This window comes from Scyliorhinus torazame, chromosome 1, assembly GCF_047496885.1.
Source record: "Scyliorhinus torazame isolate Kashiwa2021f chromosome 1, sScyTor2.1, whole genome shotgun sequence".
NCBI classification, from domain to species: Eukaryota; Metazoa; Chordata; class Chondrichthyes; order Carcharhiniformes; family Scyliorhinidae; genus Scyliorhinus; species Scyliorhinus torazame.
Window position 1 is genome coordinate 4,323,780 of NC_092707.1, and position 14,916 is coordinate 4,338,695.

Here is a 14,916-nt window from a genome sequence, read left to right on the forward strand (position 1 = left end):
TGAAGCTGTACCTATTCAATTTCTCTACAGTCTGAAATGTTCATGTTTGTCTAATTATGTTAATTTTCCCACATTAGTTTACAACATTTTGCTAAAATCTCACTACTGGTATGAATTTCTGTACAATGCAAGTAACTCATTCTCTCCCTCCCTCAGGATTTGATCATTCGTCACTCATTGTAGAATGTGTAGGTTTCTGGAGTGGGGTCACCACAGGAAAATGCAGAGAAGGGTTCTCTGTCTTCGTACTGGGTCTAATTTTGACAGTAGTATTTGTTCAGTCACAATCTCTTGCTGTGCTGGAATGAGCATCTGTTTGATCTGTTTTCTGCTGTTTATTCTGTGTGTCTGTTACTCTCTGACCAGGATCTTTACTGCCATAATGCCAATGGTAGCAGCTGGATTGATTCCAGATGATCCCACATTACAGCCAATCAGAAGACTTGTTTCCCTTGTACGATCATTTATTTTATTATCTTCCCATTTTTAGCTTCTTGCATGACATTGACCTCTACTGACATCATTCTGATGGGTTGATCGAAGGTTTTTTTTAAATCAGCCAATCAGAACACTGAATGCACGTTGTTTGCATAATCAGCCATATTGTCTTCAGTGTGTTAACCTCTGACCCGTGGCTTTTTCTGTGTGTTAACCTCTGACCCGTGGCTTTCTCTGTGTGCTGACCTTTATCCTGTACCTTTGGGTGTGCTAATCTTTGACCTGTGCCTTTCTCTGTGTTTTATTGCTTGCTTTTTAATGCATCTGATTTAAGAAATTGGTAAATTTGAATTCAAAAGTAGCCAAACCTGGAATGTAAATGACATTGTTGTAGAAGTAAAGTCACAGTTTTTAAGTCCTCTAGTTTCTGTGACAACTAGTCAATTGGGAAAGCGGAGAGATTGCTGCAAACCCCACTGTTCTTGCAGTCAGTCTATCTGGATCCAGGCAGCACAGCTGTCACCTCGCTGCATGTACACAGGTCCCAGTGGAGCCCTGGAAGGAGCCGCTGGCAAAGGTGTTTAAGGTGATGCCCCTCCCCCACCCCAAGTCACTGTGGTGAAGCTGCCAGATGTGAACATTCACATTCCCTGGACTTTCTAGGGCCCGTCACTCATCTGTAAGTATCTGCACCGCCTGCGATACAGCCGTGATTGGGTCAATGCGCACTGTTGCAGTGTCCCTGTTCGCCAGCAGCATGACCTTCTCAAGGCCCCGCTGCCTCTTGCTGCTCAAGCCGTTGCTCTGTGCCAACCTGCGATGAGCCCCCTATTTCCTCATCTGGATGAGAGGCAGCTGAAAGGCAGGGTGTCCGGAGCCTGCATCGTCCAGGCCTGTGGATCTGTGAACGAATTGAAGTCATAAATCTCATGAACATATTCCATTCAGGTTTGCCTCCATCTCCAAGCCCAGGACTAAGCCCTGTGTCTGGCTCCAGCTGAAGGATATCTTAGAAGAACCAAGATGAGTATTTCTCCTGATCATACCTGACTGTGCATGGAGACATTGCTCTTTGACTAAAATGATGAGAGCCATGAGCGAGAACCCTCCCTCTGACTCTATTCAGCTCGTCTCCATTAGCCTCAATTCAGCTCGAGACCATTGCTTTGGCAGCATTGAAAACCTAACCATTGAGCTCTTGGCAGCCAAGACCATTCACCCAGGAGGATGGAGGTTTGGAGTTGGGAATCTCCCACTGTCCACCAGCCGTTCTCTGGGAGGAATCTGCCTCCCTCTCTTCATCCCAACTTCAGGAACTAGCAGATGGCAAATCGCACAGATTGAAAGGCAGCTCCACACCTTGCTGGCATCTCCATGTTATAAGATGCACGAGTCTGGAACAAACCTACTGCCGTGTGAGCTTCACCCGAGAGAATAGATCACAGCTGAACATGGTCGCTACCCAGCTGCCTCATGATAATTAGGGTGTTCCTTTAGTCTGCCAATTGTGCTGACCTTTAATTCCACCCACCCAAAAAGATCATGGTTGATCTATTGGTGCCTTCAAATCTGCATCCTGCCTACCCCCGATAATTTAGCACCCCTTGCTTCTAATCTCTTGATATCTTTAATATCTGTCGATCTCTCTCTTGAATATACTCAATGACTGAGCCTACATAGCTCTCTGAGGTAGAGAATTCCAAAGATTTATCACCCTCTGAATGAAGAAATTCTTCCTCATTGCAGCCCTAAATGGTCTACCCCTGATTCTGAGCCTATCCCCTGGCTCTCAAACCGTCACACTGTGCATCCCGCCCCCCCCCCCCCCCCCCCCAAAAAAAAACCAGGGCAAATATCCTTCCTGCAAGAGCCCTGTTGAGCGAGTTCTGTGTGCTTCAATGAGGTCACCTCACATTCTTCTAAAGTCTAGAGAATATCGGCTCAGTCTCCTCAATGTCTCCCCATGGGACAATCCGACCGTCCCAGAATTCATTCTGATGGCCCTTTGTTCCAATTTGGCCCCTTGAGCCTGCTCTGGCATTCAATGAGAGCAGCTCATCTTCAACTTTGACACCTCTTTCCACGCTATTGCCTGTTATCGATTGGTTCCTTCAAGTGTGCAAAGATCTGCCCATCTCGGTCTTCAATTTACTCAATGGCTAAACACCCACAATCCCCTGGGGTAGAAAATTTCCAAGCTTCACAACTCTGAATGAAGAAATTTCTCCCCATCTCAGTTCTAACTGGCTGATACCTTACCTCAGTTTTCTGAATTCTCCAGCCAGCAGGAAATCACTCCTTACTGTGAGTGACTTCAGTTCAAAACCATTTTCACTTCAGTGGGAAATAAACAACAGGGATAGAGAGCAGGGGACTAATTGGACAGCAATATAAAGAGGTGACACAGACAAGGTGGGCTTTATTTCTCTGTTTTATGATATCTTGACTATAAAATGCTGAAATGATCCATGTGCACCTTCTGCCCATCACAGCCTGTTACAGATGCAAAACTATTTTTAAACACTGGATGCTTCTGATGCAGCCTGAAACTGACCAACACTCTTCTTCCCTACATCGCACACTTTAAGCAATTAATTTACATTTCTGCAGCTATACAAGTGGACCGAAACAGTAATTTTGAGCCAGAAGCTTTGTACCCCCTGTGTGATCTTCATCAATCACCACGTTATTTGGAAATAGAATGAATTCCAGGGTTTGCACTTTTATTCTGAATCGCAATTAAACTCTGACCTCACCTAATGTTTACTCAGTTTGGGTATATAAGATACTAAAAGGGATTGATAAAGTAAACATAGACCAAATGTTCCCCCTTGTGGGGAAATCCAGAACGAGAGGTCACGGATATGGGTTGAGCGGCGGTAGATTTAGAACTGAGATGAGGAGGAACTACTTCTCGCAGAGGGTGGTGAATTTGAGGAACTCGCTGCCCCACAGTGCGGTGGAATCTGAGTCATTAAATGGTTTCAAGAAGGAGATAAGATACATTTCTGATAAAAGACTGGTTAAAGGGATATGGGGAACAGGTGGGGAGGTGGATGTGAGACCAGGAAGAGATCAGCCAGGATCTGATTGGATGGCGGAACAGGCTCGAAGGGCTGAATGGCCAACTTCTGCTCCTAATTCCGGTGTTCCTATGTTCAACAGCAAGTGGACTTTGGCTCTTCAAAGGGTCAGAGCTCCAGTTTAGTATTAGGCAAATATATTGAGCATCACTTGGTCCTTCTAAAACTTTTGTGATCAGTTAGTTACCTTCAGACAAATTGTTGACCTGGGCCTGAAATTTACAAGCAACTTACTGATCTGTAATTAACTTGAGCAGTTTCTGTGGATTCCAAACATGGAGTACTTGAGTCAGGGCCTTAAAGGGACAGGCCATGTTAGAAACCAAAGATGACAACTATACTGACCCCTGACTACACTGAGCACTCCATGGTTGGAGCAATATAATCTTACAGCACAAGAGGAAAACCATTCCGATCATGTTCTTTTTTAAAAATAAATTTCGAGTATCCAATTATCTTTTATTCCAATGAAGGGGAAATTTAGCGTGGCCAGTCCATCTAACCTGCACATCTGTGGGTTGTGGGGGTGAAACCCACGCACACACGGGGAGAATGTGCAAACTCCACACGGACAATGACCCAGGGCCGGGATTCGAACCCGGGTCCTCAACGCCGTAGGCATCAGTGCGAACCACTGTGCCATGTGCCGCCCCGTTCAGCTCATGTTCTGACTCTTTGAGATAAATATCCAATTTGTCCAACCTCTCTTTCCTCCACCATACCCCACCCCCCCCAAGCCACACATTCTTCCCTGGAAGAATGAATCTCTCCTCCTCTATCCAATTCCCTCTGAATTATTGAATCTCCTTCCCGAATTGGATTTATAATCGAGAAGGAAAAATTTGCAGGGAGCGTGGGGAAGAGCACGGGGAGGGTGGAACTAATTCGACAGCTAATTCAAAGGACTGGCACAGACATGGTGGACCGAATGGCCTCGCTTGCTGTTTAATTCTTACGTTTTGAACATAAATTGACTTTGCTTTGAGAAACCCTTGCCGTATAAAGGAGAACAGCATTTTTGTTCTCGGGGTTTTTTTTCATGGAGTTTGAGGATATTTAAGTTTTCCAACCTTAAATTATTGTACGATTAGTGTTCTGGGATATGTAAGTTGTTTGAAAAAAATAAATCTGTGGTGACAAACATGCTGCTTTCTGCCAAATTATTTTACAGGTGATTTTTATTTAGAGTGGAACATGGAATAATAAATGTGCAGATGTTGAAATGATTCTTTGCTGTGTAATAAAAGTCATTAATTTTTGTGCCCTGCCCAGGTTTAATTTATTTTCCCGGGACAAACGAGGAGAAATGCATCGTCAACAATTTCAGGGACCTGGTGGAGTTTGGGCAATTTCCGAGCAGGAAGGGATCATCACAGAACAAGGTCAAGAAGCATTACAACATCTATAACTGCAGCGCTTGGCAGGTCCTCTGCTTTAGAAATCCAGAAAGCCCACTTTTTGCAACTGAATAATTGTAAATGGACTTTTCTCATATTTAATATTGAAAGCCCGAGAACAGGGGTGCTAGACCTGGACGGCCTACACTGGTGAACTGTTGTATTCTAATCACTAACCTTATTTTTGGAAAGGTAAATTAATGTGATGACCTCACTATCAGGATAGTAATAGTATTGGCTTTTCTTGTGTATGCAGAAGCTGCAGTGGTATACACCAAATCCTGAAGGTATTTATCTGCAGATGATACAGCTGCTGTGCTCGAATAACCGTCTCCAAAAAGTCGATTCTAACATGTGCTTACTGAAGGATTGTACAGTCTATTTCCCAAGTATATATGGTCTCAAACTACGAGCTGACGGTCAGAGTGTTTCTCTCTGGAGAAGGGGGAATGAGGAACATGTTTCTGAATTCAAAAGGAACAAGTTTTCAATGTGAAGCTTCCTCGGTTTCTGACACCCCTTTCTGTGCTGTGTATCACTCAGATCGACGTGCCAAGTCTACAGTGACCTGTGTACAGATCATTTAACATTGTGTTTAATATTTCTTTTGAAAAAAGGGACGATCATTTCAGTATATTGTACATTAGTTTGCAGGCCACCTGCTAAATTGTACAGATCTTTGACTGAGGAAAGCAAAATGGAATATGCCAAAGTTTGTTACAATTGCTCAGATAAATTCAAGTTTTGAGTGTTTGCAAAACTAACAAAATGTCTCACATCTGCAAAAAATTAAATTAATAGTTGAAACTTCCTTGGCGATAACTATCGGATACAGTCCAAGCAAAATATACCGAACCTGGCTGTGCAACACATTACACGTGATTTAAAAATGTTAACCCTCATTTCCCACTAAAGTTGCAATTTGTCTCAAACGTGGAAAAATTGAATGTTGAATAAATTCAATGCAGTATTTTGTGCTGTAATTACAACTTCCTACCCACAGAGGCACTGTAGCATCATCACTGGTGGACAAGTGTCATTACAGCATGATGTTTACATGGATAATTTTCATTCAAAATGCACGTTGAGCCTGTAATTACCGTTAGTGAGGATGAAGTAAGCGGAAGTCTAACCAATAGAGGTTGAGGACTTGTTAAACTGATGTTTAGCTTAAAGCCACATTTGCGCTAGTCTGTAAATTTAGAGCTGTCACTACAAATTTGTTATAAGTGGTTCATGGGTAAATGTTTCATTGCTAGCAAAAACTCCTTGTGAGCTTGAAGATTGTGTTGAGCAGTGAAGCAGATTCTCAGCAAGGTCCTGACGCTATTCATATTAAAACAGCCGCTACTGTGGAGGTAACAAGAAGTCATCAACTTGATCCTGCTCAACCCTTGAGCTATTCATGCAGATTGACACAAGGTGAAGCAGGACAGGTTACTGGCGAAGTTAGGACACTGCGATCAGTTCACTGTGTCCTAATTTACAGCAGGTTTCTGCTTAGTTATTGTATATTTTGAAATAGATTAAAAACAAATATCTCGCTCGATGGAAATGTATACTTCAGTGGGAAAGACTGTAGATTCACTCTTGTAAACTGTAGGTTTTAATTTTGTGCCTTTAATGTTTCTTTAAAATAATGTAGATAATAATGAAAATACTACATGGAAGATACAACTTACCATGCCTTCTGTTTTGCCAAAGTAATTGTGGAGTATTAACTGGAGTGGCTACTGACTAAAGTACAAAATAATCTTTTCAGCTGGTAGGCATCTAATGTATATTTATCTATAATAAAAGTATTGCATCTACGGGCATTTCCTTTCACTATTGTTGCCATTGTCAATTTCTATGTCCATATTTACAATGGAAACTGATGTAACTTTACCACCTCCTGGCACTGGAGGTGCTGCACTGCTGGCTGGAGGGTGTCATTACAGCGTGAAACATACACATGGGCAGTTTCCATTCTAAAAGTAGACATAGGAATTTATTGTAGAAATATGAGGAATAGGGGCTGCATGGTGATGCAGTGGTTAGCACTGCTACCTACGGCGCTGAGGATCCGGGTTCGAATCCAAGCTCTGGGTAACTGTCCGTGTGGAGTTTGCACATTCTACCCGTGTCTGCGTGGGTCTCACCCCCACAAAGAACAAACAAAGAACAAAGAAATGTACAGCACAGGAACAGGCCCTTCGGCCCTCCAAGCCCGTGCCGACCATGCTGCCTGACTAAACTACAATCTTCTACACTTCCTGGGTCCGTATCCTTCTATTCCCATCCTATTCATATATTTGTCAAGATGCCCCTATCGTCCCTGCTTCCACTACCTCCTCCGGTAGCGAGTTCCAGGTACCCACTACCCTCTGCGTAAAAAAACTTGCCTCGTACATCTACTCTAAACCTTGCCCCTCTCACCTTAAACCTATGCCCCCTAGTAATTGACCCCTCTACCCTGGGGAAAAGCCTCTGACTATCCACTCTGTCTATGCCCCTCATAATTTTGTATACCTCTATCAGGTCGCCCCTCAACCTCCTTTGTTCCAGTGAGAACAAACCAAGTTTATTCAATCGCTCCTCATAGCTTATGCCCTCCATACCAGGCAACATTCTGGTAAATCTCTTCTGCACCCTCTCTAAAGCCTCCACATCCTTCTGGTAGTGTGGCGACCAGAATTGAACACTATACTCCAAGTGTGGCCTAACTAAGGTTCTATACAGCTGCAAGATGACTTGCCAATTCTTATACTCAATGCCCCGGCCAATGAAGGCAAGCATGCCATATGCCTTCTTGACTACCTTCTCCACCTGTGTTGCCCCTTTCAATGACCTGTACTCCTAGATCTCTTTGACTTTCAATACTCTTGAGGGTTCTACCATTCACTGTATATTCCCTACCTGCATTAGTCCTTCCAAAATGCATTACCTCACATTTGTCCGGATTAAACTCCATCTGCCATCTCTCCGCCCAAGTCTCCAGACAATCTAAATCCTGCTGTATCCTCAGACAGTCCTCATCGCTATCCGCAATTCCACCAACCTTTGTGTCGTCTGCAAACTTACTAATCAGACCAGTTACATTTTCCTCCAAATCATTTATATATATATATATTACAAACAGCAAAGGTCCCAGCACTGATCCCCGTGGAACACCACTGGTCACAGCCCTCCAATTAGAAAAGCATCCCTCCATTGCTACCCTCTGCCTTCTATGGCCTAGCCAGTTCTGTATCCACCTTGCCAGTTCACCCCTGATCCCGTGTGACTTCACCTTTTGTACTAGTCTACCATGAGGGACCTTGTCAAAGGCCTTACTGAAGTCCATATAGACAACATCTACTGCCCTACCTGCATCAATCATCTTAGTGACCTCCTCGAAAAACTCTATCAAGTTAGTGAGACACGACCTCCCCTTCACAAAACCGTGCTGCCTCTCACTAATACGTCCATTTGCTTCCAAATGGGAGTAGATCCTGTCTCTAAGAATTCTCTCCAGTAATTTCCCTACCACTGAAGTAAGGCTCACCGGCCTGTAGTTCCCGGGATTATCCTTGCTACCCTTCTTAAACAGAGGAACAACATTGGCTATTCTCCAGTCCTCCGGGACATCCCCTGAAGACAGCGAGGATCCAAAGATTTCTGTCAAGGCCTCAGCAATTTCCTCTCCAGCCTCCTTCAGTATTCTGGGGTAGATCCCATCAGGCCCTGGGGACTTATCTACCTTAATATTTTTTAAGACACCCAACACCTCGTCTTTTTGGATCACAATGTGACCCAGGCTATCTACACCCCCTTCTCCAGACTCAACATCTACCAATTCCTTCTCTTTGGTGAATACTGATGCAAAGTATTCATTTAGTACCTCGCCCATTTCCTCTGGCTCCACACATAGATTCCCTTGCCTATCCTTCAGTGGGCCAACCCTTTCCCTGGCTACCCTCTTGCTTTTTATGTACGTGTAAAAAGCCTTGGGATTTTCCTTAACCCTATTTGCTAATGACTTTTCGTGACCCCTTCTAGCCCTCCTGACTCCTTGCTTAAGTTCCTTCCTACTTTCAGTATATGCCACACAGGCTTCGTCTGTTCCCAGCCTTTTAGCCCTGACAAATGCCTCCTTTTTCTTTTTGACGAGGCCTACAATATCACTCGTCATCCAAGGTTCCCGAAAATTGCCGTATTTATCTTTCTTCCTCACAGGAACATGCCGGTCCTGTATTCCTTTCAACTGACACTTGAAAGCCTCCCACATGTCAGATGTTGATTTGCCCTCAAACATCCGCCCCCAATCTATGTTCTTCAGTTCCCGCCTAATATTGTTATAATTAGCCTTCCCCCAATTTAGCACATTCATCCTTGGACCACTCTTATCCTTGTCCACCAGTACTTTAAAACTTACTGAATTGTGGTTACTGTTACCGAAATGCTCCCCTACTGAAACATCTACCACCTGGCCGGGCTCATTCCCCAATACCAGGTCCAGTACCGCCCCTTCCCTAGTTGGACTGTTTACATATTGTTTTAAGAAGCCCTCCTGGATGCTCCTTACAAACTCCACCCCGTCTAAGCCCCTGGCACTAAGTGAGTCCCAGTCAATATTGGGGAAGTTGAAGTCTCCCATCACCACAACCCTGTTGTTTTTACTCTTTTCTAAAATCTGTCTACCTATCTGCTCCTCTATCTCCCGCTGGCTGTTGGGAGGCCTGTAGTATGCCCCCAACATTGTGACTGCACCCTTATTCCTGATCTCTACCCATATAGCCTCACTGCCCTCTGAGGTGTCCTCTCGCAGTATAGCTGTGATATTCAAACCCAAAGATGTGCAAGGTAGGTGGATTGGCTATGCTAAATTGCCTCTTAATTGGAAAAAAATTGGGTACTTTAAATTTATTTTTAAAAATAAATATGAAGAACAGGGAATTATTGATTTTTCAAATGGGGATAAAATTGTAACTATTTACCGATCCAATTACACCTGACCCTGAACCCCCACTTCATACAATATGGAAGATTAACAATTTAACATGTTTTTCGAGGAGGTCACTAAGGAGGTCACTAAGATGATTGATGCAGGTAGGGCAGTAAATGTTGTCTATATGGACTTCAGTAAGGCATTTGACAAGGTCCCTCATGGTAGACTAGTACAAAAGGTGAAGTCACACGGGATCAGGGGTGAACTGGCAAGGTGGATACAGAACTGGCTAGGCCATAGAAGGCAGAGGGTAGCAATGGAGGGATGCTTTTCTAATTGGAGGGCTGTGACCAGTGGTGTTCCACAGGGATCAGTGCTGGGACCTTTGCTCTTTGTAGTATATATAAATGATTTGGAGGAAAATGTAACTGGTCTGATTAGTAAGTTTGCAGACGACACAAAGGTTGGTGGAATTGCGGATAGCGATGAGGACTGTCTGAGGATACAGCAGGATTTAGATTGTCTGGAGACTTGGGCGGAGAGATGGCAGATGGAGTTTAACCCGGACAAATGTGAGAATGCATTTTGGAAGGTCTAATGCAGGTAGGGAATATACAGTGAATGGTAGAACCCTCAAGAGTATTGAAAGTCAAAGAGATCTAGGAGTACAGGTCCACAGGTCATTGAAAGGGGCAACACAGGTGGAGGAGGTAGTCAAGAAGGCATACGGCATGCTTGCCTTCATTGGCCGGGGCATTGAGTATAAGAATTGGCAAGTCATGTTGCAGCTGTATAGAACCTTAGTTAGGCCACACTTGGAGTATAATGTTCAATTCTGGTCGCCACACTACCAGAAGGATGTGGAGGCTTTAGAGAGGGTGCAGAAGAGATTTACCAGAATGTTGCCTGGTATGGAGGGCATAAGCTATGAGGAGCGGTTGAATAAACTCGGTTTGTTCTCACTGGAACGAAGGAGGTTGAGGGGCGACCTGATAGAGGTATACAAAATTATGAGGGGCATAGACAGAGTGGATAGTCAGAGGCTTTTCCCCAGGGTAGAGGGGTCAATTACTAGGGGGCATAGGTTTAAGGTGAGAGGGGCAAGGTTTAGAGTAGATGTACGAGGCAAGTTTTTTACGCAGAGGGTAGTGGGTACCTGGAACTCGCTACCGGAGGAGGTAGTGGAAGCAGGGACGATAGGGACATTTAAGGGGCATCTTGACAAATATATGAATAGGATGGGAATAGAAGGATACGGACCCAGGAAGTGTAGAAGATTGTAGTTTAGTCGGGCAGTATGGTCGGCACGGGCTTGGAGGGCCGAAGGGCCTGTTCCTGTGCTGTACATTTCTTTGTTCTTTTATATGGTGCCTTTTCTTTTTGATAAACAATTTTATTGAGGCATTTTGGCATCGTAAACAACAACAATACAAAACAGTGTGCAGAGAACAATCAACATAGTGCAAAAAGCAGCTCCCCTCCTACAAGGACCCACCTAGCTGCCCCCCTAATCTCATTGCCCTAATTCCCTCTCTCTCTCTTTCTCCCCCCCCCCCCCCCCCCGCCCCCTGCTGATGATTAATGGTTGCCACCTCCGGGCGAACCCTGACAGTGACCCTCTCAGAGTGAACTCCAGACCGAGAAAGTGCGCCATATCCGATAGCCAGGCCTCCGACTTCGGGGGCTTTGAGTCCCTCCATGCCAGCCGAATTCGTCGCCGGGCTACCAGGGAAGCAAAGGCCAAAACGTCGGCCTCTCTCTCCTCCTGGACTCACGGGTCCTCCGAAACCCCAAGAATTGCCACCTCTGGACTCATCACCACGCTTGTTTTCAGTACCCGGGACACAACGTCCACACATCTGGCGCACCTGTCCTCCAGTCCAAAGAATTTACTCATCTGGGCCACTGTCATGTGGGCCCGGTGGACGACCTTGAATTGAATCCGGCCGAGCCTAGCGCATGTTGCGGTCACGTTGGCCCTGCTCAACCTCCGCCCATAAGCCCTCTTCCATCTCACCCCCGAGCTCCTCTTCCCACTTAAGCTTCAGCTCCTCGGTCTGCGTCTCCTCTGCCCCCATAAGCTCTTTGTATATATCGGAGACCCTCCCCTCCCCACCCATCCACTGGTCACTACCCTGTCCTGGATCCCCCCAAGTGGCAGGCGTGGAAAGGATGGAATCCGTCTGCGTAGGAAGTCCCGCACCTACAAGTACCTAAAATCATTCCCTCTCGCCTGCCTGAATTTCTCCACTTGCTCGGGAATCTCCCTTCCAAGAACAGATCCCCCATCCTCTCAATCCCAGCCCTCCGCCATGTTCGGAACCCACCGTCCATATTCCCCGGGGCAAACCGGTGATTGTCGCAAATTAACGACCAAACTGATGCTCCCACTTCCCCCACGTGCCTTCTCCATTGGCCCCAGATCTGCAAAGTCGCCACCACCATAGGGCCGGCGGGAGTGGCAGGGGTACCTTAACCAGGGCTGCCAGACTGGTGCCCCTGCACGAAGCGGCCCCCATCCGACCCCGCGCCCACCATCCACTTCCTTATCATAGCTATGTTGGCCGCCCAGTAGTAATTACTAAAGTTTGGCAGCGCCAGCCCCCCTCCCCCCTGGTTCCTCTCGAGCATCAATCTCCTCACCCGCGGGGACTTTCCCGCCCACACATCCGATAATCATTTTATTGACCTTCTTGAAAAGGGACCGCGGAATGAAAATGGGGAGACACTGGAATACGAACAGGAATCTCGGGAGGATCATCATTTTAACCGTCTGCACTCTCCCCGCTAGTGTCAGTGGGACCACATCCCACCTCCGGAACTCGACCCTCATTTGCTCCACCAACCGGGATAAGTTCAACTTGTGCAACTGGCCCCAGTCCCGCGCCACCTGTATCCCTAAGAATCTAAAACTGTCCCCTACTAACCTAAACGGCAGCCCCCTCAGCCGACCCTCCTGACCCCTCGCCTGAACTACAAACAACTCACTTTTTGCCATGTTCAATTTATACCCCGAGAACCGGCCGAATTCCCTCAGGATTCCCATGATTTCATCCATCCCAGCCATTGGATCCGTGATGTATGAGAGCAGGTCGTCGGCGTACAACAAAACTCTGTGTTCCTCCCCCCTTCCAGGGACTCTATTGCTAGTGCAAACAGCAGTGGGGAGTGGGGACACCCCTGCCTCGTCCCTCGGTACAGTCTAAAATAGTCAGACGTCGTCCTAAAACTAGCCTCCAGAGCCTGGTAGCTGTCTAACCCAGTCGGTAAAGCCCTCCCCGAACCCAAATCGTCCCAGCACCTCCTATAAATAGTCCCACTCAACACAGTCGAAAGCCTTCTCGGCATCCATTGCCACAACTACCTCTACCTCCCTACTCTCCGGGGGCATCATGATCACATTCAGCAGCCTTCTTAGGTTGGCCACCAGCTGCCTGCCCTTGACGACCCCGGTTTGATCTTCCATAATAACGTCCGGCACACAGTCCTCGATCCTAGCAGCCAAGAGCTTGGCCAGTAATTTTGCATCTACATTGAGCAGAGGTCGGCCTATAGGACCCACATGCCTCTGGGTCTTTGTCCTGTTTCAATATCAGGGAGATGGTGGCCTGTGACGTCGTCGGGGGTAGCACCCCACTGTCTCTTGCCTCATTGAAAACCCTAACCCGGCCCCACTATCTCGGGAGAACTTTTTATAAAACTCCACCGGATACCCATCCGGCCCTGGGGCTTTACCCGATTGCAAGGCCCTCAAGCCCACCAATATTTCTTCGGTCCTAATCGGGGCCCCCAGCCCATCTACCAACCCCCTACCCACTTTTGGGAAGGTCAGTCCATCCAGAAAGCGCCTCATCCCCTCCAGCCCCGGAGGGGGTTCCGAGGTGTAAAGCTTACTATAGAAGTCCCTGAACACCTTGTTCAGCCCTGCCGGATCTCCTACCAAGTCCCCCCCCCCCCCCCCCCCCCCCCCCCCCCCGTCGACTACCTTCCCTATTTCCCTGGCCGCCTCCCTCTCCTTCAGCTGCTGCGCCAGCATTCTACTGGCTTTCTCCCCGTGCTCGCAAATCTCACCCTTCGGCTTCCTAAGTTTCTCCACAGCCTTATCGGTGGACAACACCCCAAACTCAGTCTGTAGCCTTCGTCGTTCCCTTAAAAGCTCTACCCTCGGGGTCTCCGCATATCTCCTGTCTGTAAGATCTCCTTTGCCAGTCGGTCCGTTTCTGCCCTGTCCCTATGTGTTCGAATCGAGATCAGCTCCCCTCTCACCACTGCCTTCAGCGCCTCCCAGAGCACCGCAGCTGAGACTTCCCCCATGTCATTGACCTGCAGGTAGCTTTGCGTACATTTCCTCACCCTCACACGCCGTCTCATCCGCCAATAAACCGACCATTGAGGGCACTGAAAGCTTTTTTTACAGACCTGCAGATCAACCCAGTGCGGGGCATGGTCCGAGAAAGCGATCACCGAATATTCTACGTCTGTCACCCCCGCCAGCAAATCCCTGCTCATGATGAAAAAATCAATTTGGGAATACACCTTATGAACATGTGAATAGAACGAAAACTTCTTCCCCGTCGGCCGACTAGCTCTCCATGGGTCAGTCCTCTTTCCTCCCCCCCCCCCCCCTCCATTTGCTCCATGAACCCCCTCCGTTCTCTTGCCATTGCCTGCACCTTACCCGTTTTTGAACACGACCGGTCTAGGCCGGGGTCAAGGACTGCGTTAAAATCCCCTCCCAGAATCAGCCTGTGCGAGTCCAGGTCCGGTATCGTCCCCAGCAGTCTCTTAATAAAACCCACATCGTCCCAATTTGGGGCATATACATTGACCAAAACTACCCTCATCCCTCGAGCTTGCCACTCACCATGACAAATCTGCCTCCCCCATCCGAGATTGTGCTGCCCACCTCGAATTGCACCTGTTTGTTAACCAAAATCGCGACCCCCCCCCCCCCCCTTGGTTTTAGTGTCCAGCCCCGAGTGGAAGACCTGGCTGATCCAGCCCTTCCTTAATCTGATCTGGTCAGCTACTTTCAGGTGAGTCTCCTGAAGCATTATTACGTCCGCCTTCAGCGCCGTCAGATGCGCGA

The 14,916-nt window shown here is 47.0% G+C and overlaps 1 protein-coding gene across 4 annotated transcripts in view; it reads left to right on the forward strand.

Moving 5' to 3' along the window:
* The window catches only part of rilpl1 (Rab interacting lysosomal protein-like 1), a 184,044-nt gene extending 177,315 nt beyond the window's left edge, over positions 1–6,729 (forward strand). For 2 of the 4 annotated variants that reach the window (XM_072513565.1, XM_072513738.1), the window contains 2 exons: positions 367–454; positions 4,794–6,729. In XM_072513565.1, coding sequence (XP_072369666.1) covers positions 367–454; positions 4,794–4,799 — 94 coding nt within the window. In that variant the 3' untranslated portion in view covers positions 4,800–6,729. The remainder of the gene's footprint in view (positions 1–366; positions 455–4,793) is intronic. The other 2 variants (XM_072513473.1, XM_072513654.1) reach the window with 1 other exon arrangement.
* The last annotated feature ends 8,187 nt before the right edge of the window (positions 6,730–14,916 follow it).